At 40.9% G+C, this 26,937-nt stretch overlaps 1 protein-coding gene across 5 annotated transcripts in view; it reads left to right on the top strand.

Annotated features, from left to right (window-relative positions):
* Positions 1-26,806, top strand: part of rev1 (REV1 DNA directed polymerase) — a 37,996-nt gene extending 11,190 nt beyond the window's left edge. For 2 of the 5 annotated variants that reach the window (XM_057335762.1, XM_057335763.1), the window contains exons 2-22: positions 840-906; positions 11,603-11,735; positions 15,885-16,053; positions 16,130-16,378; positions 16,986-17,695; positions 17,787-17,891; positions 18,290-18,406; positions 18,508-18,634; positions 18,727-18,855; positions 18,937-19,091; positions 19,182-19,301; positions 19,385-19,605; positions 19,718-19,890; positions 19,967-20,208; positions 20,303-20,496; positions 20,583-20,810; positions 21,730-21,829; positions 21,919-22,115; positions 22,228-22,378; positions 22,490-22,592; positions 25,624-26,806. In XM_057335762.1, coding sequence (XP_057191745.1) covers positions 850-906; positions 11,603-11,735; positions 15,885-16,053; positions 16,130-16,378; positions 16,986-17,695; positions 17,787-17,891; positions 18,290-18,406; positions 18,508-18,634; positions 18,727-18,855; positions 18,937-19,091; positions 19,182-19,301; positions 19,385-19,605; positions 19,718-19,890; positions 19,967-20,208; positions 20,303-20,496; positions 20,583-20,810; positions 21,730-21,829; positions 21,919-22,115; positions 22,228-22,378; positions 22,490-22,592; positions 25,624-25,735 — 3,792 coding nt within the window. In that variant the 5' untranslated portion in view covers positions 840-849 and the 3' untranslated portion in view covers positions 25,736-26,806. Of the gene's footprint in view, positions 1-839; positions 907-7,971; positions 8,704-8,808; positions 9,010-11,602; positions 11,736-14,582; positions 14,707-15,884; positions 16,054-16,129; positions 16,379-16,985; positions 17,696-17,786; positions 17,892-18,289; positions 18,407-18,507; positions 18,635-18,726; positions 18,856-18,936; positions 19,092-19,181; positions 19,302-19,384; positions 19,606-19,717; positions 19,891-19,966; positions 20,209-20,302; positions 20,497-20,582; positions 20,811-21,729; positions 21,830-21,918; positions 22,116-22,227; positions 22,379-22,489; positions 22,593-25,623 lie in introns of those variants that run through there. The other 3 variants (XM_057335764.1, XM_057335766.1, XM_057335765.1) reach the window with 3 other exon arrangements.
* The last annotated feature ends 131 nt before the right edge of the window (positions 26,807-26,937 follow it).

The raw sequence follows: 26,937 nt of genomic DNA, 5'->3' as shown, positions 1-26,937 counted from the left end.
TATTAATAAAAATAACATAAGCATAAGTTAAATTGGTTCAACTTGCGTCAGGAGTAGACTTTGAATTTGAGCTTGTGCATACAGAATGTACGCATCCTATGAGCCGTCCTCGACGCGACGCTTCTCGTCCGGTGTGCGACTATAAACTTACATGCCGCTTTGTTTACGTTGCACTGAAAGCTCAACTGTCATCGCTACAGCCTTGATTGTGAATGTACATGTACTGTAAGATTGGCTGTTTTGTCTCTCTGCCATGTTAATCTAGTGTGTGTTGTGGCCTCCGTGTCTCTGATAAGCACGGCTCTTTAAGATGGTGCAGCGCTGGTGTAACTTTGTTTTCGTTTTGTGCAAGTTGCAACAGTTCCGTTCCGTGCAACAGAAACACACGGTGTAACAGAGCCTTTACGATTGATTAACCGGGACATTTTTAAGCGCCGTTAATAGTGAACCTCGGTAATCGCTGCATCCCTACACACACGCTCTTATATTGTGAGCTGATCTGTAAAGTGTACACTGAATTAGAATTGAACATGGAGTCATTTTAGATACTGGGTATTTGACTACCTTAATCCTGTGCTATCTCTTGACCTCCTCTTTCAGAGGGATGAAGCTTGTCCTCTGCTTTTCAAACACAGATCCACTTTCTTAAATAAAGAAGGTTGTCACTCAACAGCTGGTGGAAACACTTGTGTTTGACTAAAGTGTGTAAACACATGCAAGTGTGAGGAAGAGAACAGATGTGTGTGTTTGATCATGCCATCATAATTATGTGCATCTTTTCGGTTGATTTAAAAAGGTTTGTGGATTTTTTTAGTCATTTTCCTTTAATTGGTTTCTAGGTCCCTCAGTATGAGTCGAGATGGATGGAGAAAGAAAGCCAGTGAAGATGATGGATGGGGAGGAATGGTAAGAACTTCTTATTCTGTATTTTTTTCCACGCAGTATTCGAAGTGACCACTCAGCAAGCATCAAATGTGAATAGATTTCTAGTAACTATCAGTAATGGCAACTTAAATTTTTATTTAATCAGCATTTCTAGTTGTATTTGTGGCCATTACAGTCCAGTGTTTGTTGAATTTCAACAAAATCAAACCTCAGGTGTGACAAAGTCATCCAACAGCAATGTGAAAGACTTACCGCATGATAAAACTACATGTAGTCCTACAAATATTACTGTTGTATTTCTTAAAAGTGAATATGAACTTGTTTTCTTTGCAGTATTTGAGGTCTGAAAGAATACAGATCATCTCTTCTTTTTTGACCTGTTTCTCCAGTTTTCCTTTTCTGCAAATAAATGCAAATAGAAACAATATTTTTGTTTGAAATTTGGAAGAAATACTGTTAGTAGTTCACAGAATAAAACAAAAATAATAATTTTACCTAAACACATACCTATAAATGGTAAATTCAGACAAACTCAAAAGGGTCTTCGAAGTGGTCTCTTAATTTTTTCCACGGCTGTATATATAGATATATTTTATATTTATCTAGAACTGATTGTGGCGAGACATGGGATATTCTTCGTATTAAAGGAACAAAACGGCGTTTTGCAATATTGACGGAAATGCAATATAATATACAAAACTATTTCTTCAGAGGTGTATAAAGACCTTACGTAATGAACCAATATGTTTGTAATACCTTAGAATAAGCTGTTTATATCTACATACAGAGCGGCCCTACATACATTGAATTCGCCGCCATGTTTTGTACAGCAGCCCTAAACGGACAAACAACTCTACAACGCGCGTTTTCTCTTCCTCTCCGCTGCGGTATCATGGTGAAACGGATCGCGGGATGATTCGTGATCCGTATGGATCGTGCTCTCCGGTGCGGAACGCATGTGACCCGCGGATTAACTGAAAGTTTATTCATCATTGAGTAAAAGAGTAAAACGCGCTCTTGCTCGCCCTCCAGTTTCAGCTCCAATGCGCTCTCGCTCTCTCTCTCAAGTATCTGGACGAGTACAATATTAAAGCGGTTCCAGATAAACAATGCGCTCAAAACTGCTCCGTCACACAGCTAACATTACAACAACAACATTGGTATGTTAGTATGTTACTCACATACTGATCTGAATCAAAGCAACCTCCTCGGAGGTGATTTTTAAACGATCTTTCTCTCCAAAGTCTCAAAGTATCTCCATAGATATCTGTGAGTATATCTTCTAAAAGCCTTAGTACTGCGAGTCCGAACGCGTCTCTGCTGGAAAGTCTTTATAATATTAACACAGGTCCTAGCTCTCCTGCCTGACGTGTATCCTTCTTTTTAAACTTAAAATCCACAAACCTTTTATTTTATGTAACACATAAGTCATAGCTCTTTCTACAGTCTTTCTAATCCCTGTAAAATCTCTTCCCTGCGTCAACAAGAGAACGACATCTTTTTGTACTGTGGTGGCCACCGTCGTGTTTGGACTGAGCGATTCATGTCAAATCTATAATACAACGCTAGTGGCCGCTGTTAATCAAGAACTGCGCCTTTAAGCTATCAGCATGGAAATATTAGAGTCAATATATGTCGCAATGCTTAAAATTTGCCTGTTTTTTTGACAGGTCGGGTATCAGGGAGACCGGCTTATATCTTACCTGATGCTGAGGATATGACTGGCATTTGTCCAAAATATTTTATTAATGAATATGAAGTACAAAGTACAGGTCTATGTAGGGATGGGTATCGTTAAAGGGGTGCTGCAACGGTGTGACATGCATTCTGACTTCTTTACACTGTTAAACGTCTTCTAATGCTTAACATGGTCAAATTGTCAAAAAAACGTGTTGGGCGTATTACGCAGTATTTCTGTGCTCGATACACTCCCCCAGCGATCGTACAGGTTTCGGAAAGTTTTTTTCGAGCATATAAAACTGTTTCGTAACAATTTTTCTTAGTCCCTTATTGGACAATTCTCCCGGAAAAGCATGCGGCACGCCCACGCGGCAGCATGGAGAGCAGGAGAAGGAGCGTGCGCAGATGTCACTTTCACTTGTGTGCAGGAGAGAGAGCATATGTTCGCGAAGTTCAGGTGTTTGTTTGTTCACTGTATTTGGGCACTTTAGTTCAGGCTACCCCTACCCCCCGCACGCGCCATATGCTTTCGGAAAAAAAAGTACAGCTTGTATCTATCTTTTATAAATGTGATCAAACTAAATACTCTTCGAACATACAAAGTATGCAATACTACTCTATAGGTACTCAAGATTAATATGAGATTGGCAGAAACCGCGCGTGTTAGGGCCGCTTTAAGATTTTAACGGTATTACTACTCTTATCGATACTGCTTATTGGTCCGGTACTTTAATGGGTTTCTTATCGGTGCTTTTGGATATATATTTTTATAAAAAATAAGAATTTATGAATAGAATAACACTGCTTTATTTTCTGAAATGTAAAATAAATTGTATTCAGCGCGGACCAGCAGTATTAAAAGAAGTCGGTTGGTTCATCATAGCCGCCCGCAAACAAACATTTTTCTTGAAATATTTAAATGTGTATTTTAATGGACAGATTTTTATGTTTGTCCTATGCATGCAAGTAAAGCGACAAATTATTAAGCTCTCAATGCTATCAAATAGGCCTATTATTTGGGCTGATTTATTTATTATTATATAAACAAGTAGAAAATATGTTGTCACATCATTTAATCCAATTGAAATTAGGCACACCCGAATAGATATAGGTTGCGCACATGTCTCATGATGAGACTCATCTGTTTTGGAAGACGTGCATGGAGACTTGCAGTGCTGAGCAACGACTCCAGGCATATGGGGTGTGATAACTGAACCTACTTTGCTAACTAAGCAGCCAATCGTGTCGATCGTCGCGTACTTTGCCGTGCCTGATTAACGTACGCGTGGATAAGCGCCTGGTTAACGTACGCGTGGATAAGCGCCTGGTTAACGTACGCGTGGATAAGCGCCTGGTTAACGTACGCGTGGATAAGCGCATGGTTAACGTACGCGTGGATAAGCGCCTGGTTAACGTACGCGTGGATAAGCGCCTGGTTAACGTACGCGTGGATAAGCGCCTGGTTAACGTACGCATGGATAAGCGTCTGGAAATTATTACCATTGATACTATTAACCAGGGGCCTTTCTAGACCTAAAGCTCTACTGGGGTACAGGCCCCCATTACTTTTTCTATCACTTGCGACACAATGCACTATACAAACTATTGCTTAAACCACTTTTCCTACAGATTAAGAATACTAGGGAAGGTAAACATATATGTATTTAAAAATATATACAGTAAGTATCTTCAACATACTTAACAAACATTATTAACATGGTTGCATGCACTGTATGGAAAAAATGAAAGCAGAGAGATTTGTTTCTTGGTCATCTGCATTCATTACACAGTGATGACAACAATCAATAATTACATCTTTTTAAGAAATTACAATTACAATATTTTTTATGGCTCAACTAAAAAACATATATTATCTTTAAAAAACAATCTTTTGGTTTAACAGCCTAGTCCAAACAAAGCTGGTTCATTTTTAACCAATTGTACTGCATTAAACTTTATCTCAGCCATAGTTACTGCCAACTTTTATGTAATGTCCCAATGGAGCTAGTAAATTAAATGTTCATTTAATATCTTAAAGTACATAACACAAATGTTTTTCCAAGGAACCATGCAATTTTACAGACTTGACAAAGGTCTTCATGAGACATTTTCCTCTAATGTCTGAGACCTGACTGGCTGGGGATGTACAGTTTGTACAGGATGTACAGTTAACAAGTCTTACCTCCCTCAAACTCACCATCTCCTTACTGCTTCCATTTCCATGCTTTGCACAAACAAATTCTGATGTCCATCTACAGGGGCTATTAATGATCGAGTCAAAATGAGATGATCGATATTATTTAGAAACTTACTTTAGTTTCGTCATGTTTTCATAGCCTACTAGGGATGGGCGATATGGCCCTAAAACTCTATCACGATAATTCCTGGTATTTGTTGCGATAACGATAAAAATGATGATATATCCATAACGCCATCCACCGCTGTTTTTTGCGTCAAGTGATAGTAGCTGCATGTAGTCTAGACCCTCAGAAAAACAAATATTATCAAAAAGTAAAACTTACCCCAAATCAAACAGCTCCTAAAATATACCTACAGTATTTTTGTAAATATTAAATATAATAGTGAGATTTGACTTCAAAAGGTTGTAGTAAAGAAAAGTTAAATGAACTAAAGCTCAGTAAACACATGATGTCATACCTAAAACTGTATATATTCTATTGTTGGGTGGAAACGATCGATCGCATCACGCTGTCAATCACTCTCTCTTGAACTGTGTGAACCTTCTCTTCTCACAGCAACATACACTGCATCTGTCTATGACTCGTGCTACAGAAAGAGAACAGAAAAATGCGGATAAAAGAAATCTAATTAAATAATCCATGCTTTTATACGCTCATAAACATATTTAAAATAACGTAATACAAACTCGCATTTGTACTGTATGTAACAGGCAGCAGTGCTGTGCACGCTGTGTCGCTATGAAAGCACATGTGGGCTTGAGCTGCGCACAGGACGCTCTGTTCATCCTGTACATAACAGGCAAGAAATGATATTAAACAATTTGCGCACGTGCGCATAACATCTAACGAAGGTTTAAATAAATACTTTTAGCCAAACTAAATGTTGTGGTGTAACGTATTATGACTATCAACGAATACTTAACAAACAAATTAAATAAAACGAAAGTGAAACTAAACATTAACTCGGATGCATCTACAGTGCCAACCTAAACGAGATTTAGAGCTCGTCTTTTAGTGCAAACTCTTTCTCAGCTTCACGTCCGCCCTCCGCTATACCCGTTTTCGCTTCACATATGAGCTGTGAATGGGTCTCACAAAGAAATACGTCATCAACTAGAATTTATCGCTTATATATCGCGGGAAGACTAATTCCTATCGTGTGGGGAATTTCTACCGGTATATCGCAAACGATATAATATCGCCCATCCCTATAGCCTACCTCAGTCGAGTGTCGTCACCCTTGCACGCCTGCGTGCTCGCACACTGCGTAGCTACGTACTGCAGTTGTGGCAAGAAAACACACAGACATGCACGGACATGGATTTCTGGGCGAAAGTACGGCACGAGTTTGTGTTTTCGGACCGGTTAAAATGCAGGACTGCATCGCTTTTACAATCGTGAATTAGGTTACTACGTTGCATATAGATCTGTTTTTTGTCGCAATTATCAATGTAAATGATTACACTTGACAAATAAACAAAATTGTTAAAACTTAAACTTGAAATTTATACTGGGGCACAGCAGATTTATACTGGGGCACGTGCCCCGCAGTAAAAGGGGTCTAGCGACACCCCTGCTATTAGCTGTACTTCTGTTGTGCCCAAAGAAGGTTTTAAATTGGAATATAATCAGTATAAAACCAAAAGTAGGGATTACATAGGGCTGCATTTACATTTGTCATTAACATGCGAACTGTAACGTTATCTGGATGTTGTCCACAAACACATTGTGTAAACGCGCTTCTGATCGGAATGTTATCCGATCAGCGTGTCCCAGTTGTAGTCGAGGATGCATTGTGATCGGATCTCAGTGTAATGTAAACGCAATCCTGCCAGTTTAGTTACGAGTTCAACTTCACAAAAAACCCCGCCCGCTATCATTATTCTCTCGTCTGTCCGACTGCGGAGCAGAAGACAAATACAGCAGAAAGTTTGATCTTGCAGAGTCGTTCATTTTCCCACAGAATGGTCGTGGATACTTTTTACAGTGTATCATTATTTGCAACCTACAGAAGATGTATGTCAAATCACACGAGATATTTTACTTGACCACTTCAGCTGTATCATCATAGCCTAGGCTATTTGTGATTGCCATGAATGGGTTTTACTTGCGCACACACAGTGGTAGGGATGTGGCGGTCATTAAATTTTCCCACAGGTTATTGGACGTGTAAAAAAGGCAACTGCTTGAGTTAATGGTGGGTTCAATATTTTTCTTAATAAAAACACACAAAACTACAAAAAAAGTGCAATGACATTTGCTTATATTAAACACAGACCTTACAAAATGAATAATCACACCACACATCAAGCAAAAAATAGTTAAAAAACGAAAATAGTTAGATAGACTATCTTACAATAAGATATTTTGTTGTTGCAATTAAATTGAATCCCCTTATATTTCATGTAAAAATATTTTGGTGCGGTACATAAGTTGCCAACAAATGGATAAATAAGAAAGGAATACGAAAAGAAAAACGTTTGTTAAATAAATGTCAAAGCATCGGCAAAAAAACGGGTCGTTAGGCGATTCAACGTTGCTGCCTGCCCTAAATGCCCGACCATCGGATTAGAATGAGCCGCCTGGAAAAGCATTTCCCGACGGCTCCTAGGTATGACTAACTGGGTCGTATCTTGCTTTGACTGAGCATCTTGGGTCACTCGATACAACCTGTCTTTCAAAATGGCAAAATACAGATAGGTGAGTGGTCGCGCTGGTTGGAGATGCTGTCCGTCGATGGTGCGGACCTGCTCAAATGCATTTTTGAGCGACTCATCCTGAGACTGTTCCTTGAGGAAAATCATCACACTGCGAGAGATTTCTCCTCTCAACAGCGCTCCGTTCCCCTGGATCAGCGATCGTTGGCCCCGGCTCAGCCTCACCCAGCTGCGCCACCGCCCCCTTCTGTTGCTCTCGATTCCGACAAGAGACATCCGCACACAAATGCCCCAATAAAATCCTAAATTCCGGCCAATTTGTCCCCAAAATTAGCAGATGCCGGAGGTGCGTATTAACGGCCACCTCAACATTATGCTTTTGCCCTCGGAATTGTAAATAGTTCACCACACCCCCGTGCACACACACTGTACTTTAACCATGCGGCCCGTATCCAATGCCGCAGACTGAATCAGGCTTTGATAAATTGAGGTTTGGTTACATCCTGAATCCACCAAGGCCTGATACGTACTCCCCTTTATACGCACAGGTATTTGGTACAGGCCAGGTTGATCGAGGGCAGCCTGTGGGGTGTCCGGGATCCGGATCATTGTGCCGACCTCCATCACAGGACAGCAATCGATAAAATGACCCGGATCTCCGCACCGCCAACAGGCCGGCCCAGGCAGGAAGCAGGCCAAGAGATTGGCGAGGAGAGGGTGGAGGGACGGGAGAGCTGGTGGTCGGTCCACCGAAGGAGTCCGCGCCTCTGGCCGGCGGGGAGCTGCCCGTGGCGGTACATCCTGCCGTGACATGGGAAAGGGGATAGGTCGGGGGGAGGAAGGGGAAGAAACGGGGAGAGAGAGAGAGCGATCGGAGGGGTTCGCCGACCCCAGGGCACGCCGCCATTTGGTCCTCCGCCAGCTGGATGGCCTGGGTGAGTGACGTCGGCCGGTGGCACTGGACCCACTGGGCAGCCGCGCCACAAACTGCTCCAGTACCACCTTCTCGATGATGCCATCCACGTCGCTGAACAGCTATTTGCGGCAGGCTTCCCGGAGCTGTTGAGCCAACACGAGCTCCAGAGACCGGAAGCGCTGGCGAACCATCTCTCCTGCTCCTGGTTGAAGACCGGCGAGCGATTGGATCACTTCCGCAAATGGTGTTCCTGGCGGATTCTGCATAGCGACGGCGTTCTCCTTCCCTCCCGGGTTTCAGCACCACTGTAACAATGTTCGTATGAAAGGAAGGAAGGAGACAGGGTCGGCGTGGCTGAGACTCGGTAAGACTTTAATGAAATAAAAATAAACTGTGCGCCACTGCGCTAACGTTCAACAATAACTTTTCAACATCAATTGAATAACTCTCGCGGTTCCTCTTGCTGTGTTCCGGAGTTCTCAGCCGCTCTCTCTCTCACTCGTTTGTCTCCTCCAGGTGGCTTTTACCATCTCCTCACCAATCACTGGAACGAGACACAGGTGTTTATCATGTGCACTTGACCTACTTGTGTCCCGTCCGTTTCCAGCCTCTGTCTCCCGCTGCAGACCGCGCTGAACCACGCCCCCCTTGCCACAATAGGCTATCTAACGTAAATGTTTTTTTTAATTATTTATTTACTATTACTATTATTTACTTATTTATTTTTTGCTTGATGTGTAGTGTGATTATTCGTTTTGTAACATCTGTGTTTAATATAAGCAAATGTCATTGCACTTTATTTGTAGTTTTGTGTGTTTTTATTAAGATAGATATGGAGCACCATTAATTCAAGCAATTGCAGTTTTTACACGTCTTTTAACCTGTGGGAAAATTTCATCACCGCCCCATCCCTACCGCTGTGTGTGCGAGTAAAACCCGTTCATGGCAGTCACAAATAGCATAGGCTATATGATGATACAGCTGAAGTGGTCAAGTAAAACATCTCGTGTGATTTGACATACATCCTCTGGTTGCAAATAATGATACACTGTAAAAAAAGTATCCATGACCATTTCGTGGGAAAATGAACGACTGTGCAAGAGTAAACTTTCCGGTGTATTTGTCTTCTGCTCTGCAGTCGGACATGCTTTGGACAGACGAGAGAATAATGATAGCGGGTGGGGTTTTCTGCAAAGTTGTACCAGTAAATGTAGATAAACTGGCTGGATTGCATTTACATTACACTGAGATACAATCAGAATGCGTCCTCGACTACCTCGGGATCAGGCTGATGGGGTAACATTCCGATCAGAAGCGCATTTACGCAATGTGTATGTGGACACAACATCCAGATAATGTTACAGTTCGCATGTTAATGATAAATATAAACGCAGCCCTATGTAATCCCTACTCCTGGTTTTATATGGTTTATATTTTTACAACCTTCTAAAACCTTATTTGGGCACAACAGAAGTACAGGTAATAGTATAGTAATAATTTCCAGGCGCTTATCCGCGCATATGTTATTCAGGCGCTTATCCATGCATATGTTATTCAGGCGCTTATCCACGCATACGTTATTCAGGCGCTTATCCACGCGTACGTTATTCAGGCGCTTATCCACGCGTACGTTATTCAGGCGCTTATCCACGCGTCAGTTTCGCCGCCGCCACGCCACCGCCTACATTGAGCTCAGCTTCGACACGTGACCGTGTCGTCTAACGTCTAAAATTATACGTCTAATGCTTATATACTATAGGATTTCGGCCAGACGGCTAGCGAGCGTATACACGTCAGTTCTCCTCTTAGTTAGCAAAGCTATCCACAAAAAGTTCAGTTATCACACCCCATAAAGCTATCCACAAAAAGTTCAGTTATCACACCCCATACAGGCGCGAGCATGACTCTGCTTGAGAGAGACAAGCCGTGCGTGTTTGTGATGTTAAAACAGCTCATCTGTTTAGTTTGAGAGACGCCATGTTTGGGTAGACGAGCAGCGCAGTGCAGTCTTTGCGTGCCGCGTGTTTCTCCAGTACCGAAAGCAGAACCGATAAGGGCGGTGCTTATTGATGCTCCGGTCTTTCATAATTTAGCCCCGGGGCTCTTTTAATACCGGGTTTCGGTACCCATCCCTAGGTCTATGTCCAAGAAGAAATATTTACAACCAGTAAACAACCTCATCTGCTTGTTAAGCCTGATGTCACACATCACCATATACGGAAGGTCATATACCGTTTCCGGGTCCAAACCCGTTGGTCCAAACGGGTCAAGTATACAGTCTTTTAAATAAACAGTTTAAAGCTTATTGTTAGGTTGCTTTTGTTGTACGTGTCCCCATTTGTCCTCAACATCGTGGACCTCTACAAGGCAAACATTCCTTCTTGTTCTTGTATGCTGGAGTGTTTCTTACTCTTGAAGTCTAGACAGGTTTTAATTTGTATTACAGCAGTGATAATCCCAATTTTCTTCACTGATGGCCAGCCCTACTGCTCTGCTGTCACGGCCTGAGTATAGTAAACCTGGCAGTTGATAGGCTTCAGTGTTCACATGTACAGCATTAAAACTTGAAGGTTCCACATTCACTGTTTACTCACAGCACATTATGTCCCCATAAGGTGGCAAGGCAACTAAGCATTTTGCCACCGAAAGGGTGAGGTTTCCGTATTATTAGATTTTGATATAGCAATTTGCATTTTTATTATTTTAATAACACTCCCCAGATCCCAAGTAGGGTTGTGAATATGAATTTTGCCAGTGCATGTATATCAATAACTGTGTGTAGGATTTGCAGTATAATTAAACACAGAACAGTCTTTGGCTTCAGGTCTTGTGTTGGCTGTATTAATGAAGTTCAGGGGAATTTCCTGTCAGTACAGGTGAAGCGAGTAAGTATTGTGGATTATTTGTCCTTGCTCCTGTTTATTGGTTCAGACTCGACTCCTGAATCCCAGCGTTCCATCCGTTGCCATGGAGACAGAGAGTCGCCGTGCCAGCAGGGCAGACTTGCACCCCCAGTCTCATTGAACGTCTGAGGCGTAATCAAAAGCTTGTCAGCCAGACACGGCACATTGTTCTTTGTGTGCATGTGTGTGTCTGTAGTTCCGTCCGCTCATTTTTTTTGTTATACTTAGTGTGGTAGGTGTGAATGTCCAGTCTGTCTGCTTTGTCTCCTGGTTTGAGCTCTCTTTGCATGTGCTGTCTTTGTTTAAATGGGTGTTTATTTTAGTTATCATTGCTTGAGTGTTTGTTGAATTTATGTTTAGGGCGGTTACATGGCTGCAAAAGTATCAAAGCTTCAGGAGCAGTTTCAGAAGGACGCCCCCATCGAGAGACAGAAGGATGGGAAGTATTCCTGTATCTTCAGCGATGTGGCCATCTACGTCAACGGTTACACAGGTCAGACCTCTTTATGACATACATGCGCTGCTCTTAGAAGAGTGAGACTTTCTTCTCAAAATGTGATTATTATGATGATTGTATTATTATGTACAGTCCAGACTTAAAATATAGGACACGTTATTTAATTTATATTAATAAATAAATAATTAAAAAATTCTAAATTCTTTTATAAAGGGACAGTTCACCCCAAAATTAACATTTTGTCTTCATTTACTCCCCCTCAAGTTGTTCCAAATCTGTATTAATTTCTGATTAACATGGAGAAAGATATTTCAGGGCTCTAGACTGTGACTAAATGGTCGCATTTTGCGACTATTTTTCCTGCCAGTGCGACAAGTTTTTCTTAATGGTCGCACCAGTGTGACTGCCAAACTGATCAATATATAATTTTTGCGTATTATAAATTTAATGCGCAGAAATGTTATATTGCGCAAGCGGCGCATTCAGTTACTCATTTTCGTCTCCCCTCCTTCAACCATTCACTTATCTATCAGTGCCCCTGCCCACAAAGACGTAATTCGCGGCTAAGAGGCAAAGGACCGTGAAGTGCTCAATCTTGCTACTGAAATAAATACGCAGAATACAAGAATTTCCCCGGCTAAGGTACAAAACAGCAAACATAACGAAATGTGTTGCGAGTATTGTATGCATGTGAAGCTAATGCAGGAAACATGTGTTTAAACTTTAAGCACTAATCTATTGTATAAAGCTCTCTAACAATACTGCAAAGCATACAAAACGTTATACATCACGCTAAATACTATTTATTTGTGAGTCGCTATTGATAGAAGCCAAACGTGTATCAGTGCAGCTTTCATGAAGAATAATCACTAAAAGCCTTCAGGTCTCGCGGGTTGTTTGAGATATGCGCGCGTCCAGAGAGTCAGAGCACAACATACTAAACAGGGTTCTCTTTCACACATTCTTACTCTGAAACGGACATATAAACACAAAATAACGTAAAAATTCCCATATTAACAAGAAACCTTGTAAAGGTATTCAGTTTCGTGACCAAACAGTTGGGAAACAAAACACGTGTTCCAGTATATTGCGCGAGCTCTTAAAGGGGCAGCAGCATAATAAAGATCTCTGTTTATAATGTTCATCAAACAACAAAGGACGGGCCCAAAAACACTCACTGATATTAACGGAATTGTGTTCTCTTATAGGAGTTGTTCACAACAATTAAAGGAAGAAAGTAGTTGTGCTTTAAATATGGTAAAGTGTTGAAAGAGAGTTTACATATACAATAAAAATAATTCAATCATAAACACTGATTTGTATTAATTTCTGATTGATTTATTAATGTATTAAACACATTTTAATGAAGTTTTAGTGATTCTTTTTTCTCACCTCACCCCACGACTCTGGTGCTATCAAATTAAGGGCTGGTGCCACCAACTGAATAACTTGATAGCACCAGTGCCACCTCTCTCAAGTGTTAGTCTAGAGCCCTGTATTTGGAAGAATGCTTGTAACTAGGGATGCACGATATTATCAGCACGCTGATATTATCGGCAGATAATGGCTTATAAATTAATTATCGGCATCGGCCCGATAAAGAAAATAACGCCGATATGCCTCGCCGATAGGTAGCTGTAATTAAATCATGCTTGTAAAAGCAGCACATTCTTACTCTGTGCCCGTCAGCCGTGCACTGCCTATTTATTGATTAACGTTTTTAACTAAAACACAGAGTAAAAATAAAGTCGAATCCTGCCCATCGTCCATCGGGAGTAGACTTTGAACTTGAGCTCAAGCGTGCATAATATGCAATGCGCCGCCCCGTGACTTTCGTCTCTGCACACTGCTGTTTTGTAGTCTCCATTTCAAAGACACCTATGCTCTTGATGCTTCTTTAATTAATATTCACCAAATTCATTTTCCAAATGTTTTAAAATTATTTAGTTTATCATAATTTTAAAATGTGAAAAGCAGGGCTCGACATTAACGCTTGTCCGGGACAAGTGAATGTTTTGTATGGGCAAGTGAGAGATAACTTTACTTGCCCAACTGGACAAGTAACTTGAAAAAAATAACAACAGTGCGAAATATATGTAGAATAATAAGAATATGTGCATTAGACAGAGCTGTGTGTTTGTGTGTAGTGCATTTGTCGTGGTGGTGCTTGTTGTGTGACAATAATCAATGTCCATGTAACTACATGCGGAGCTGAATCCTGTTATTTAAATGTGATCTGGCTGTTCTGTGTGTGTGAGTGAATGGAGCACAGTTTAACATACAACACGAGTGATGGTCGAGTATTTTATCTGCGTCTGCACTGTATGAGGATGTGAACACATGAACTTCATCTCCAGAGTTGCTCTGAGAGTTTTACTGTTTGTGTGAAGCTATCTGCAAACATGCGTCTTCCCGAAGACCCGTCAAAATAAAAGTCCTATTAAATTGAACAATCAGACAAAAAATACCCTTGTAGTGAATTGATAAACACTGTATACTATAGTAAAGTTCAAAAAAGTATCTAAGAATTTTACTGCAGTTTACTATAGTATACTGCAGTAATTTATGTGGACAAATATACCACTATTGTATAGTTAAAAAAGAAAAATACACAACTGAGAAATATTCAAACAAATTTAGGTAATCTAAAAATGATACGGCCCTAATTTATTCATCTGTATCTAACATTAATGTCTTTTGTCAGTTACCATGATTAACTGCACTTGCATATTTTTTTTAATGCTGACAACAGACAATTTATACTCCTACAGTTTGGCCTGTGCTACCAAACTTTAAACCTTTCTAGCACCAGTGCTATGTGCAAAAAAAGTTAACCTACAGCCTTAACACTAATAATAATTACTGCTTGCCTTTGTTTTATAGCAGTCACGGAGAGTAGGCCTATAACCAAATTCAGGCGGCCAAAGCGGACACGCAGCGGGTATGCAGCTAAAAGCGCCTGGTGGATAGTCAGCATATATCGGCATCGGCTATCGACTTAATTGAGGTGGAAATTATCGGCATATCAGATATCGGCAAAAATCCAATATCGTGCATCACTGCTTGTAACCAAACAGTTCTTGGCCACCAGTGGTGTAGTCCTACCAAAAAAAGTGGTGTTCATTAGAAAATAATATTACCGCCGACCCCAAATGACCAAAAATAGACAGAAGTCTGTGTGTTTTTCTAGTAACATGACAGTTATTACAGTTAATAATAAATACAGTTGAATATGCCATTTATTCATACTTATGCATAATTCTTCAGTAAGTAGTTAGAAAAAGTTGATAAAAACAGGTCTACACCAGAACTGTTGACCACAATAAAATATTTTTACAAAGCATATCTTTTTAACACATCACATACACGAGATCACATAAAAACATATGCAGGATTTTACTTGGTACAGATACAGATGCTTTGCTTCATTTCGTCGCGTGACATTTAAATATTAGCGTAAGTATTAGGTTGTGACAGATATTAGGCAAGACACGCTCTTCGCTGCTGGCGATGATGCGGTTGTCGGAGGCAGGGCCGATGGAAATATTGTGTATATTTTAAGAAATGCACCAACTTGTATGAAAGAATAGCGAGTTTAAAAACAAAACAAGAAAAAGGCAATACAGTTTTTGGGAAAGCAACCACAAATGCAGCATGGAGACATTTTAAGCAGAAAAACAAGTGGGTATAGGGAGGGTATACGCTAATATAGATCTTTAGAAGTCGTTATACGCAAATAGCGCTGTGGAAAAAGTAAGCATACGTGCGTATGGCCCCGACTACACCACTGTTGGCCACCATTGACTACCATAGTTGGAAGTAGTCAGTGGTAGTCAAAAGTGCCCCAGAACTGTTTGCTTTCCTACATTATTCAAAATATCTTCTTTTGTGTTTTATAAAGAAATTTATAAAGCATTTTTTCCTACTATGGTGGCCAAGAACTGTTTGGTTACAAGCATTGTTCCAAATATCAAAAAAATGTATACAGATTCGAACAACTCAAGGGTGAGTAAATGACAGAATTTTAGTTTAGTTTTAGTTTTTTGGTGAACTGTCCCTTTAAATAAGCAGTAATTGGGACAATGCTAGCACTTTCGTACAATATTTTGTTCATTTTTTTAAGCACATATGAAGAAAACTAAAACTGGTACATTTTTTTGACTCTTGTATGTATGTTGTGTGTAGATCCCTGCGCAGATGAGCTGCGCAGGCTGATGATGCTGCACGGTGGCCAGTTCCATCTCTATTACTCTCGCTCCAAAACCACACACATCATCGCCACCAACCTGCCCAACAGCAAAATACAGGTGCTCAGAGGAGAGAAAGTTGTGCGACCAGAATGGATTACAGACAGGTGTGTGTGTCTCAGGTACCATGTGAGTGAAAATGCACAATAAGAGCACAATATTATTAAAATATTTTTTTTTCAGTATTAAGGCAGGTCGTCAGCTTTCGTACATTCAGTATCAGCTATACACTAAGCAGAAAGGCTTGAACTTCACCAGCATGTGTAAACGAGGAGGGCAGGATTCAGTGTCCAGCCGTGACCCAGCCAAGACCAGTTTGAGCCTCATCCAATCAGACGGCGTCCAGCCATCTAAAGACATCCTCAAATCCACTCACATTAACCACGCAACAAACTCCACTGAGCAAATCAATCACCAGCTAGATATCAAACTGTGAGTATGCTTTATAAAAGGTGTCTGAGCACATGTGCATTCACTGACATAATATAGAATCAATCTCATCTGCATGAACTTCAGTTATTAGACTATTCTCTATCTTTATAGGCTGTATTATGAGCCAAACACAGCATGCAAACAATTAAATTAATCTGCTCTGCACTATTTAGTTGATTTATTTACAGATTCACAGTCCCAGTTGGGTAGCACCATCCCACTCTCATGGCAGTGTTGAACTAATGCTGTGTTCACACCAAACGCGAATTAAGCGATTTGCGCTAGTGAATTACATACGAAGTCAATGCAAAGACGCGAATAGACACAAACTCTTTGCGTCTTCTGCGCAAGTTGAAAATATTTGTCAGCTCGAGTCACTCGAGGAATTTTGTGCAAATACAGCATTATACATTTTCCTCTGCTTTTTAGTTGCTTTTTTCTTTCCAGCCAAATGTTTTTGGAAAGAAACAACAGTGGGTGAACAATTCCTTTAATAATATTGCAACACCCCAGTTGTATTATGTTTGGCACATGTACCCACCTAAGTTAAATAGCAGAGATCTCTGTTTCTGTTAAAAAAAAAAACACACTTTCTTTTGTCTTTCAGAAATGGCTCGTATAGCATCATCTCTGATGAAGATGCAGGGAGCCATAGAATGAATGGGATACACAATGAAGACGATGACAACTTTTGTGCCCCTTTGTCAAGAGGCTCGAGAGGCCCGCTGTTAACCAATGGTTATGTCCACCCTGTGAATGGTGCCTTAAAGCCTCAGGACTTGATGGAACATCTTCCTCAGGTTGTTGACGCAGAGTCCCATCGCCCTAACAACCCACAGTCAGGACACAATGAAAAAGAGCAGCTGTCTAACCTCTCTTGTGCTGGCTCAAAAGCAGATCTCCATCAGAGGCCCTCAGTGTCGGCAGCGGCCCCTGTAGAGCAGCATGTTCCTTACAATATGCAAAATGAACTTCAACCAAAACCAACATGTAATCCAGGAACTTCAGCAGAGACTAGTAATCTGCAGAATCAGACCAGCAAAATTCTATTAAATGGGAGTTACCACACGACCTCTAACTCCGCCCATGCAGACTCGGCAGTCGGTATGCAGTCGGGAAGTAAGCAGGCTGCTCACGGGGCAGAAGCTGGAATAATATCAGAGTTTTTTTCTCATTCGAGGCTACATCATATTTCTACATGGCGGAACGAGTTCTCTGAGTATGTGAACACCTTGCAGACCAGGCGGAGAGCAGCAGGTGGTGCTGTTTTCTCTGGAAAAGAGAAACTGAGGAAGCTCAAAGCGAATTGCCATTCAGGTAAATGTTTGTGCATTTGTGTATTGTTTAAAATTAGCATGTGTGTTTATGTTGTTTTGACTATATGCTAAAAAAACGATTTTCGGCCCAGGTTCCTCAATGCCTGCTCCTCAAGCGCGTCAGTCTTGTATCCTGCATGTGGATATGGACTGCTTTTTTGTGTCAGTTGGGCTCAGGCACCGACCAGATCTCAAAGGTATATTGTTCATCAACCCCTAAACAGATGTTTTCTTTTTGAGTGAAACCATTCAAGTGATAGTTCACCCAGAAATGCAAATGCTGTCATTATTTACTCAGCCTCTTGTCGTTTCAAACCTGTATGACTTTCTTTCTTCTGCAGAACACATAAGAAGATATTTTGAAGAAAGTTGATAACCGGCACCCATTGACTTGCATTGGTTTTGTGTCCATACAATAGAAGTAAATGGGTGCTTGTGCTGTTTGGTTACCAATGTTTTTCAAAATATCTTCTTTTGTGTTCTGCGGGAGAAAGTCGTACAGGTTTGAAATGACAAGAGGGTGAGTAAATGATGACAGAATTTTCATTTTTGGGTGAACTATCACTTTCAACTTATGGTCAATATGTTTCTGCAGGGAAACCAGTTGCCGTCACAAGTAACCGTGGTCCAGGCCGTGTTGCACAGCGTCCTGGTGCTGACCCACACCTTGAGTTTCAATACTACCAGAATAAACAGAAACAGTATAGAAAAGGTGAGCCCTGACAAAAAGCATTGGTTGAAATACTACATTGTATTACAACAATACAAAGCGCTGTTTGAATTTGGTAACCGTTAAGCCTTTTGCGCACTTAGAGAAAACAGATGGTGATTTTGAGATGACCCCATCGCCCCAGACTGAGGAGACTCCCAGTAATGGAGTGAATCTCGACCAGACTGCACTGTCTATGGCTGAAATTGCTTCCTGCAGTTATGAGGCCAGGTATATACTGTCTGTTTATACACAGCCATACTTTTACTATCCTAACAAATTATAGTGGAGTTTCTAGCAGCAGCAGTTTCCCTCTCTAACAGGCAGGCGGGTGTGCGGAACGGCATGTTTTTTGGCCGGGCTAAGCAGCTTTGCCCTGATCTGGAGTCTGTGCCATATGACTTCCAGGCATATAAAGAAGTAGCGTTGACCATGTACGAGACCCTGGCCAGGTACTGATCTAACATTTGTTGTCTGTTTATTATCAAACCAAGACAAATCACTTTTCGTTCATCGTGGTTTCTTGTTTGTAGCTTTACTCATAACATCGAGGCATTGAGTTGCGATGAGGTGCTGGTGGATGCCACGGCTCTTCTGGCTGAGCTTGGGGTAACCCCTGATGAACTGGCTGGGGTCATCCGTGCAGACATTAAGGAGAAAACTGGCTGCTCAGCCTCGGTTGGAATGGGTGCGTGTTGTCTGCCTTTATAAATGGACTTGGGTACAGCACACATACATCTGCCGATGCTCACAGAGCGTTTTGTCATTTTCTGATCAGGTTCCAACATCCTCCTTGCTCGGATGGCGACTCGTAAAGCCAAGCCGAACGGACAGTATTTCCTCAGATCAGAGGAGGTGGATGATTTTATCAGAGATCAACCCGTGTCCAGTTTGCCTGGTAAGAACAAAGCATACTGCGTATTTAAAGTGTAATGCTTAAAATTCCCCATATTTGGCATTATGATTTCTTTTTGGCTTCAGGTGTGGGTCGCTCAATGAGCTCCAAGCTGGCATCCCTGGGTGTGAGCACGTGTGGGGACCTGCAGCAGTTGTCCATATCTCGACTGCAGAAGGAGTTTGGCCCACGGACGGGTCAGACCCTTTTCCGCTTTTGCAGAGGGCTGGACGACAGACCTGTGCGCAGCGAGAAGGAGAGGAAGTCCGTGTCCGCGGAGATGAACTACAACATTCGGTTCACACAGGTTTAGAAGTATCCGAGTTACTACGGAAACTTCAAATTGTCCTGTAATTGTTATTGTTCAGAATCTGTTGACTTTTCTCATTAGCTTGCCATTTTGTCTAACACTTTACTAGGTTGAAGAGGCCGAGTCTTTTCTTACTAACCTGTCTATGGAGGTGCAGAAGAGGTTGGAGGGGGCGGGGCTTAGAGGTCGACGGGTCACTCTGAAGGTCATGATGCGGAAAGCTGGAGCTCCGGTAGAACCTGCCAAATATGGTGGTCATGGTATCTGTGACAACCTTGCCAGGTAACAGACTTTAAATTGTGATTCATTTGTTGTGATGTAAATATATGTTGAGTGGTCTTTTGCTGTCACTTTGCAGATCTGTTTTACTAGCTCATCCCACAGACAGTGGCCAGCTGATTGCCACAGAGGCCATTAAGATATTTCATGCCTTGAAGTTAGATGTGAAGGATATGAGGGGCGTGGGGCTGCAGGTACAGCAGTTGGAGGGTTCACACGCAGACCCATCTGGACATGGGTCTTCTCGTGGCCGTTCGATTAGAGACATGCTGCTGGCCAGACAACCTGTCCACAGACAGAATAAAGAATCTCTAGCACAAGGTCAGAGCCCTGTATATAATATGTGAATATTCAGAGCATACATTGATCTGAGACTGCTGATCTAAAAAGTCATTTTTCCTGCTCTATATTATAGATGGTCTGACCAACACTTCACCATCCAGACCTTTCTCGTCCAATCAGGAGGGAGTTCTCCCTCCCCAATCACCACCTTCTACCCTCCTAGATCCAATACCTGGGACGAGTAAAGGAGAACTTCTCAATCCACGCACACCCAACCATGTCAGGACGTCCCTAAACCTTAGCATTGAGGTCCCATCTCCCTCTCAGGTTAGAAGAGCTCTTTGCTTTAATGTAGCTCCGTGTGTGTGAGTAAATAACTTGACAGTGTTTCACCTCTTTTTTTTTCTTTTTAGGTGGACCTGTCTGTTTTAGAAGCGTTACCTGCAGAGTTAAGGAAACAGGTGGAGCAGTCCTGGAGCCACAGAGAGGAACGGCCCAGCACCTCATTTCATCTCTCAACGCCACCTCGAATTACATCCACTCCAGCTCCAATGCTTGGCACCCTTATACTGCAGATTCCAAACCAGTCAGGACAACCAAGTACCACTGGCATTGTACTGGAGCTACCTGATTTCTCCCAGGTATGTTCCACGATAAAGTTTTAGAAAGAAGAACTTAAACGGATAGTTCATCCAAAAATCAACTTTGTGTTTCACCCACATGATGTTAAACATGTTTAGAGAACTTCCGGCGTCTTCGGAGCACAAATAAAGATATTTAGGTGACATCCGAGAGATTTCCAGTTCTCCTCATAGACATCATGGTGTCAGTTTTTGCCAAGGTCCAGAAAAGTACTAAAGACATCGTTAAATTGGTCCATCCGCTCATAGTGGCTCAGTTGAATTTTTTTGAAGCGAGGAGAATGCTTTATGTGCGAAAAACAAACCAAAATACCGACTTTAATCGATATATTCTCCTCTGTCTTGTCAGTGTATGGCGCGTGTTCACGAGAGCACTTCTTCGTCTTGTGTGTGTAAACACAGAGTTGCGCTTCCGCGTTGTGAGTCAGAGCGCCGGCATCCAATAGCGGCAAGCCCCATGCGGCGTTCGGCGCACAAACCTGTCTACTTTTGAAGTGCTCTCGTCCAAGAAGAAGACTGAGAAAAAGTGCTCTCGTGAACGCGCGCCATACACTGACAAGACAGAGGAGAATATATTGATTAAAGTCTGTATTTTGGTTTGTTTTTCGCACATAAAGCATTCTTGACGCTTCAAAAAATTCAACTGAGCCACTATGAGCGGATGGACCAATTTAACGATGTCTTTAGTACTCTTCTGGACCTTGGCAAAAACTGACACCATGATGTCTATGAGGAGGCCTGGGAATCTCTCGGATGTCACCTAAATATCTCTATTTGTGCTCCGAAGACGCCAGAAGTTCTCTAAACATGTTTAACTTCATGTGGATGAGTAAAAAATCACACACAGTTGATTTTTGGGTGAACTGCTATTTAAAACCTTTATTTCATATATCAAGCAATTTGGCTTGGCTTCCAACAGGTAGACCCAGATGTGTTTGCAGCACTTCCCAAAGAGCTACAGGAGGAGCTGTGCTCTGCTTATAGGAACAAAAAAAATGCTCAAGCTCAAAGTGCTGCTGGTCAGTAAAAATTATTAATCTAGTTGTACCACACAGATTATTCCTCAAAGGAAGAAAACGGTCTGACCCTTTTTTCCAACATTTTGTAGTGGAACAGAAAAAACTATTTCCTCAACTAAAGCAGCCTGCAGTAGGGAAAACCAAGCGGCGCTACAAGAGGAAAAATGCGAGTCCTGCCAAAAACGGTCCCAGTCCACTAAAAAAACTGTTACAAACTGGAAACAGTCCTGCCAAATCCAGCCCCTCCAAAATGGTTTCTCTGCCAATCAACAATCAAGGCCTCAAAGTAAGCCTTTTTTATTATTTCACATTTATAAATACATTATTTTGATGACAAATAGATATTTATTCATTATTGATTCTTCTGTAAAGTCTTCTATTCATTTTCTGCTTGGTAGACTGAAAATGTACGGTGCACGTCCTCTCCGAGCACAGATGCCCCAAAGATATTGTCGAAATTTAATCCCCGCCCGGTCCCAACCCTAGCTGGAGCTTTTGATTTTAGTGACATCAGAACTTTGCTTCATGAATGGGTCACCACCATCTCAGGTAGGGCAGAACAGGATCTGCAGACTTCAAGTCAAGCAATTTGCATAGCAATGCATATTTACACTGTATATCGGCTTTAACTTGTGTTACTTGTGTGCTTAATCTTTTTAGAACCAATGGAGGAGGACATACTCCAGGTGGTGAAGTACTGCACAGATCTTGTGGAAGATAAAGATCTGGAGAAACTCTACCTGGTCATCAAATACATGAAGAGGTATTGTTCTGACTTGATTTTGATTTAGAGAAAAGTGTTTAGCATGTATTATGTAAAGTAATAATAAAGTCCAGTTGCAGCAAATAGTGTTACAACTTCTATTGCAAAATGCTGAAAATTGTTTCGCTACATTTAAATAAATATCAAACCTGACTATTTAATGAAAAATGTGCAGCAAAATAAGACTTTGAAATGGAATTCTGCACTTTTTCATGTTCATTTGCTTACCTGAATTTTTTTATAAATTGTGACATTACATTAAAGAAATATTTAATCAGGAAAATATTCCCTTTTAATTTGTACAGTAGCAGATAATCCAATATATAACCAATATACTGTACATACAGTATCTCACAGAAGTGAGTACACCCCTCACATTTTTGTAAATATTTTATTATATCTTTTCTAGGGCTGTCAACATTAACGCGTTAACACATGCGATTATTTTTTTCAAATTAACGCGTGAAAAATATTTAACGCAATTAACGCAGCATCCGTTTGTTTTGACATTCTTTGTCTAGCATTACATTATGTAATCACACTCTTATTCCTGTACAGGCTTTTAAACCACTTAAGCGCGATTTTAAACAGTTGCTTTGACGCGTTCAATGAAGATAGATAGCTTCTAAACTGTGGGACGTGGCAAAACGCAACGCGAGGTCCAGTCTGGTGTAAACCGTAACGGGCTGAAGGCTGCGTCGGTGAATCTCTGTCAGACAGCGCATCCGTGTTAAGTTCTCTTTCGTGCTTGAATGGATAAAACCATACAAGATTATGTCAGAAAGCCCGTTTTGTCTAGCATTTTCTTAAGCAAGACTTCAAAGTGTAAAATAAAATCTTAAATGAATGCAAAGAGTTGTGAAAATGGGAGTGCGGTGACGGTCAGATCTGCGTAATGAGACAGCTCTTAAAGGGGCCACGTTCTAAAACGTGCTGCTGTGACTCCTGTCACTAATGTTAATCAAAGAACAAAATAAAAGAAGAAATCAATGTGATTTTGTAGCTTTAATGAGAATTATTCTGCATTTAATTTATAATTTAGGATTAAAGACTGTAAAGTGTTTGAGAACTTCCTTCAATTTCTGTATATTTCATGATAGCTCTCAATTATATTGTTGAATGGCTATAATTAATGTTAAAATAATCAATTTAATAGAGACATCAGTTAATATCAAAATGTTTTCTTTCATTCATAAAATGACGCTGTTAAAGAAATATGTTGTTTCTACATCAATTTGAAGATTAAATGTGAAGTTATTCAAATGTAAAAGTATATTTTAAAATATTATTGTTATGTGCGATTAATCATGATTAATCACAGAAAATGTGTGATTAATCCGATGAATTTTTTTAATCAATTGACAGCACTAATCTTTTCATGTGACAGCACTTGAGAAATCACACTTTGCTACAATGTAAAGCAGTGAGTGTACAGCTTGTATAACAGTGTACATTTGCTGTCCCCTCAAAATAACTCAACACACAGCCATTGATGTCTAAACCGCTGGCAACAAAAGTGAGTACACCCCCTAAGTGAAAATGTCCAAATTGGGCCCAATTAGCCATTTTCCCTTCCAGGTGTCATTCGATTCGTTAGTGTTACAAGGTCTCAGGTGTGAATGGGGAGCAGGTGTGTTAAATTTTGTGTTATCTCTCACTCTGTCATACTTGTTACTGGAAGTTCAACATGGCACCTCATGGCAAAGAACTCTTTGAGGATCTGAAAAAAAGAATTGTTGCTCTACATAAAGATTGCATAGGCTATAAGAAGATGACCCTTAAACTGAGCTGCAGCATGGTGGTCAAGACCATACAGCGGTTTAACAGGACAGGTTCCACTCAGAACAGGCCCTCACCATGGTCGACCAAAGAAGTTGAGTGCACGTGCTCATCGTCATATCCAGAGGTTGTCTTTGGGAAATGGGTCAGCCTGTCAGTGCTCAGACCATACGCCGCACACTGCATCAAATTGGTCTGCATGGCTGTCATCCCAGAAGAAAGCCTCTACTAAAGAGGATGCACAAGAAATCTCGCAAACAGTTGCTGAAGACAAGCAGACTAAGGACATGATTACTGGAACCATGTCCTGTGGTCTGATGAAACCAAGATAAACTTATTAGGTTCAGATGGTGTCAAGCGTGTGTGGCAGCAACCAGGTGAGGAGTACAAAGACAAGTGTGTCTTGCCTACAGTCAAGCATGGTGGTGGGAGTGTCATGGTCTGGGGCTGCATGAGTGCTGCCGGCACTGGAGAGCTACAGTTCATTGAGGGAACCATGAATGCCATCATGTACTGTGACATACTGAAGCAAAGAATGATCCCCTCCCTTCATAGACTGGACCGCAGGGCAGTATTCCAACATAACAACCCCAAACACACCTCCAAGACAACCACTGCCTTGCTAAAGAAGCTGAGGGTAAAGGTGAAGACCTAAACTCTATTGAGCATCTGTGGGGCATCCTCAAACGGAAGGTGGAGGAGCGCAAGGTCTCTAACATCCACCAGCTCCACAATGTTGTCATGGAGGAGTGGAAGAGGACTCCAGTGGCAACCTGTGAAGCTCTGGTGAACTCCATGCCCAAGAGGGTTAAGGCAGTGCTGGAAAATAAGGGTGGCCACACAAAATATTGACACTGGGCCCAATTTGGACATTTTCACTTAGGGGTGTACTGACTTTTGTTGTCAGCGGCTTAGACATTAATGGCTGTGTGTGGAGTTATTTTGTGGGGACAGCAAATTTACACTGTTGTACAAGCTGTACACTCACTACTTTACATTGTAGCAAAGTGTCATTTCTTCAGTCACATGAAAAGATATAATAAAATATTTACAAAAATGTGAAGGGTGTACTCCTGTGAGATACTGTATATAAGAAATATAAAAATATACAGGTATTGCTCTAGCTGAGAAGACGTTTTAAGTGAAATGTGGCAAAGCTTAATCCACATAATACCCCAAAATACAGATAATAGACAAGTCTTTCTGTGTAAAACTGTAAATCATCTGTTTTTTTGATGATTTGTCATCTCAGACTTATGCAGCAATCTTCGGAGTCAGTGTGGAGCATGGCCTTTGACTTCATCCTTGACAATGTGCAGGTGGTGGTACAGCAAACCTATGGTAGCACTTTGAAGATCACATAGGAGGACCGTCCCAACCTCAACCACTGTGACATCAGCCCGGTCCTGCCACCTTATTTTGACATATGAAAGAGAGATCACAACTTAATCTGCCAATCATTGTAGCATCGCACTTGTCCTGTAAAAGCCTCTCAGAAAACACTGAATGATCAAACCAATGATGAGTCTGTATGACTAGAAGAGATGAGCATAACGGCTTTATTTCGACAGTACCTGTACACTGAAGTTTTCTCTCTCATCATGATGTCAACATTCTAGACTTATGTCTAGGGGGACGCTTTTGAATGTTTTGAATGCACTGACTTTCTTATACCAAGATTTTGAAAGAGATTAGTCCAAGGAAGCATATTTGCTATTCTGTTGTTTTGATTTTTCTTTATCTTTTCAACATTTCTTCCAGTTTTATCTTGAATGTTTGGCCTCAGATATATTTAAAAGACTTTGTAGCAAAGCGGATTGGAGTGGCGTGTTATTTGCCCCTTACAGATCACTCAAAAAGGTTGAGAATACAGTAAGGGAAAGCATCATCTTCTGGCAGATTTTAGCATGTGGATACTAACCTTTATGTAAAAGCTAACATTTATGTTTCTCTAGGTTTAAAAAATATGTATTACCCTTTCTCATTGTTTTTTTTTTGTATGTTTGTTAGTATAAAAGAGCAGAAAGTAAGATTCATATTTATGAAGAAAACGCTCAAAACATTGGACAGGTTAGATTTACTAAATTGGGTTTCAGCTTCTCTAATGCCTCTTTTTTTACATTTTAAATGTGTGATAAGGTGCTACTATAGAATTAATGAAGTTCATTGTGAAGACAGACTGAGGTGGATACTTAAGTAATAACCTGTTGTCATATATGTTGGAACAGAATGTACTTTACTATCATTTTATATTGTCTTTAAATGGCTGATTATCGGTCAAACATGTTATTATCTCACATTCTATGACATTACAAAAAGAAAGGCCTGGAAATCCATTGATGGTCAAAACTGTAGTAAAATAATTACCTGTGCCTGAAGACCTGAAGCTGTGACATCATTTGTATATTTTCTAAATTTGCAAATAAATTTGGATAAGCGAATTTGTCTGGTCTTTGATTGTATAATGTATTTTAAAAATGCATTTCATGACCTATAAATCACTGTATTTTTTTTTTAAGGAAATTGTGTTCTGTGGAACAAGAGAATTAAAGGAATATTTTTTGTA

Source organism: Triplophysa rosa, linkage group LG6 (assembly GCF_024868665.1).
Source record: "Triplophysa rosa linkage group LG6, Trosa_1v2, whole genome shotgun sequence".
Classification (NCBI taxonomy): domain Eukaryota; kingdom Metazoa; phylum Chordata; class Actinopteri; order Cypriniformes; family Nemacheilidae; genus Triplophysa; species Triplophysa rosa.
This window is presented reverse-complemented; position numbering and strand designations above follow the sequence as displayed.